Below are 3,842 nucleotides of genomic sequence, written 5' to 3'. Positions count from 1 at the left end.
CTTCTGTTGTTTGTTGTACTTGCTTATAACTCAACATACACGCTGGTTAGTTAATGCAAACAGTTTATTTTTGGCAACATTTTAAGAAGCATGTAGAATAAAGTGATTTTTGTCAAATATTACTATTTAATATTTAGATTTGGTTATTTTTTCTGATTAAAGCATCCAACAATTATCTTTTTTTTTTTTTTTTCAGTTTCTGGCTGTGATAAATGGTGTAATTTGTGTGATTATTAACCCTTTAAAACCTGAGAATATTAGCTTGATTTCTTTCAAAAACATGGGAAGAAGGCAATGAGCAGCGAAGCGAGACATTACCCAAAAATTAGCAAGAAATTAGTAAAAAAAAATAAGATTACTCAAAAATCTGTTTGAAATAAAAAAAACACACACACACAAAACAGACAGAAACAATTAAAAGAAATACAAAAAAATCAATTAAGGCAAACAAGACTTGAAAAATTGCTTTAAAAATTATAATAATTCTGTAGCACACCATTAAATATTTAATTATGATAATAATGAATATATTTATTTCCCTAGGTTTTTTTCTTTTTTCCTCTGGCTTTTCAAACATTATTTTCTAAATCTACTAATTTCTTGCAATTTGTGGAACATTTTCTACCAAATTGCCCATTGCCACCCCCTAATGTTTTTGAAAGAAATCACACCAATTTGCTGAGGGTTCAAAGGTTTAAATACTTGTGAAAGGCAAAAGTGACGTCGTTTTAGGTTTCACACGGTTAAAGAAAACATGCCTTTCTTTAAAATTGGTGACAAAATAAATACAAAACACAGCCATTAAAGGTTGCATGTCCCTTTCTAAGCAAAAAAAACACCCATAAATACTGCCATAGTGCTTAAAATATTATTTGACAGGCTTCCCCCTTTTTGCACCACCCCTCCGCTCTCATAAATAACGAACAGTCCCTAATTAAATTCAACTTACACAGTTTACAGAGGAGATGTAGCCCTAAACTATGAATTACCACAAATGTAGCCTATAATTCAAAGCAAGTCTTATGCATGAAAAAAAGACAATTTTCATCCATTAATTTATTCACAGCATTTTAAACGCCGGGTTACCTTTAGGTGAGGGCGGAGTTGTTTGTTCTGACGTCTGGTGACACAGAGCCCACCTCTTCCTGTCGGTGTCAGAAAGGCAACTTCACCATATTTAGCTGGCTTACCGAAGCCCCGCAGAGTTGATCTGTCAACCAGACTGAAAACCCTGACACTTCTCGGCGGACACTGCCCGGTGTTGACAGCTTTATTTTGGCACCGGGACACAAACTACGGAAGACGACGTCGCTGTGATATGTTGCGGAGGGACCGTGGCCGCGTCGACGGCTGTTTTTAACGCGATAAAAGTAACGTTAGCCGTCGTCTGTCAGACTCCAACTGTCCAACAGCCGAGCAAGCCTGTTAGCTAATTACTGTAGCTACCCCGAGGCTCGCTGTGCAAAAGACACCAATTTATGTCGTCTCTGTCAGTGTTCATCCATCAGTAGGAATTCATCTGGACTCTGTGACCCCGCTGTGATGATATCCTGACAGTTCCTCTCGTCCGTCCCTGACACTTTTCCTAAGCCTGGCTAGCGAGCTAACTTGGCTAACTAGCAGGTTTTCACTGCCACAGCGTCGCGTTGAGCCACCAGTAGCTTTCGCCGTGGCAGTAAAATCGGATTAGATACGCTGACCGAGCGGCGGTGTGCGGACGCGGGGACGCCGAAGACCCCCGGCCGGCGACACGACCGTACCGAAGGGCCACTGTTAACAGTCTGCAGGGAGAGGTGCTAGCAGAGAGCAGGACACTCGGCCATCCAGCGCGGCAGAGGCGGTGCACTGCCGAAGGAGACACCGGATTGAACGGAGGAAGAGTCCCTAACGTTTGACTACTGTGATCCGGGAAGTGAACCGGGCAGAGACCTCATGAATGGAAATCGGAACTACAGGTAAATTATTCCGTAACGTCTCTTTACTAAGTCAAGTTGTCGACAATGTTACAGTGCATGTGTCAGTGGAAGTTACATTTCATTGCATTAGCTGCTGAGATGAAACACCGGTGTTGTATTGAATATGTGTTACCCCTACCTAAACCTGACCTAACCCTCTAAGGGACTGTACTTTATTGATCAGAGGAGGGGGTCTTTTTTCATCTTGTAAATGTGTATCCTAATCAATCACCCTCCCTCCACCATAAATAATATTTTTTTTTGTATTTAGGCTATTTCAAATTCAGGTAGGATTGGAGCCAATGCTGATCACAAACTGACTACGTTAGTTGTCAATAATAAAAAAAACATCAATTTTTTTCAAGCAAAATTCAAATCTTCCTTAAAAAGCATGCGTTAAAAACACTGAAACTTTGTTTTTCAATTTTTACAGTTGCTGGCTTTGATAAATGGTATGACTTTGCAGGTTTTTTAAGAAAACATGCATTTTTAACCTGTTAGCAGGATTTGAGGTTCAGAGGTTATTTAAAATAAATGCAAAATACTACCATTCAAATTTGTACGTCCCTCACCTAAACCACAGAAAAAAAACCCCTAAAAAAACAAACAAGTTCCCCCAACCCTGCTGAAGCTTGAAGGTGTTAAACTGAAACCAAGGAGTCTCTCAGGGTCAGCGTACTATTTGGGCTTTGGATTTTCCTTTCAAACATTTTTTAATGTTATAAAACTATAACATAACTATAACTATAACTACAACTATTATAAAACAAAAAAACAACAGTTGTTTGATTATCATGTCAGAATCCAAAAATGACAAACAAGCCATTTTTAGTTTTGGGGGTCAGAAATGGTACAGAATAAATATGCCACTTAATAGTCCATGAAATTGCATCTCCAGCCTTGTTTACAGGACCGGTCTTTTGTTTTGTGTCTTTGTGGCCAGTTTTGCCTACCTATAATCGGTATTTCTATGTGCAGAGATGATGAAAATACTGGTAATTACAGTAGCTAACATCACAGTGATGGCAAAGAATACATTAACTCCTGTTTGCAATGTCATTCATCATAATACCAGAGGTTGAGAGGAACAGTACTTTCATTTTGATTTGATTTGGAAATTTATTTTGAACATGTATATAAGAATATAGAGAAGGTTTCTTTTCTTTGTTTTTTTTTTTTTTTGGCATTTTATTTTTTTGACAGGAGAAAAAGAAAATTAGATGGCATTTTTATAATGTATTTCACTTCTAATCCTGAAAAGTAAATAGCTTGTTTTTTATTTTTCATTTTTGGATTTTGAAATCAAAGAACTATTTCTTTTTTTTGTTTTTTCATTTCCGTTTCTGAAAGGAAAATGGACTGACCTCCCAGCCTATGCTGTAATTTTGCCTAAACATGAGTCACAATTGAAACAGTGAATAATATTCCACGTCATGCAAGACTGAACTAAACTTCCTTGAACCCAATAGTTAAATATCTGGCTGTTATAATGAATTCATAAGTCATTCCTCAAGAGAGCTGACGAGTTAGCTTTCTGTCTCACTCACTGTAAAGACATTAGTATCATCAGTGTGTGTGGGCTTCATAAAACTAGTCCTGAGGTTAAGTCTGGTATTCCCCTGCATTATCAGGAAGTCTCCCAAACTGTTAAATAATTTCATGGTGCAAAATGAGATGTGTTCAGCTTAAACCTAGCATGGCTAGTAAACTGAGAACTTGTGACAGTGGATAGACTTTCTGTCATTTCATGGCCCAAGGTTTTGGTCACCCCACACTGACCTCGACATATTTAGCAGTTACTTTCTCCCACACTACCTACAGTCTGAGATTTGAACATATTATGCCATGCACCTGCATTGCGCATAAAACATTTAGCCAATGCTATTT

General features: G+C 38.0%; 1 protein-coding gene across 2 annotated transcripts in view; it reads left to right on the top strand.

The window, feature by feature from the left end:
• Positions 1-1,109: 1,109 nt before the first annotated feature.
• The window catches only part of LOC121945179 (protein argonaute-3), a 41,331-nt gene continuing 38,598 nt past the window's right edge, over positions 1,110-3,842 (top strand). For both annotated transcript variants that reach the window (XM_042489217.1, XM_042489216.1), the window contains exon 1: positions 1,110-1,955. In XM_042489217.1, the coding sequence (XP_042345151.1) occupies positions 1,937-1,955 (19 nt within the window). In that variant the 5' untranslated portion in view covers positions 1,110-1,936. The remainder of the gene's footprint in view (positions 1,956-3,842) is intronic.

This window comes from Plectropomus leopardus, chromosome 7 (assembly GCF_008729295.1).
Source record: "Plectropomus leopardus isolate mb chromosome 7, YSFRI_Pleo_2.0, whole genome shotgun sequence".
NCBI lineage: Eukaryota > Metazoa > Chordata > Actinopteri > Perciformes > Serranidae > Plectropomus > Plectropomus leopardus.
Note: the sequence above shows the minus strand (reverse complement) of the source record. Positions and strands in the feature narration are given on the sequence as shown.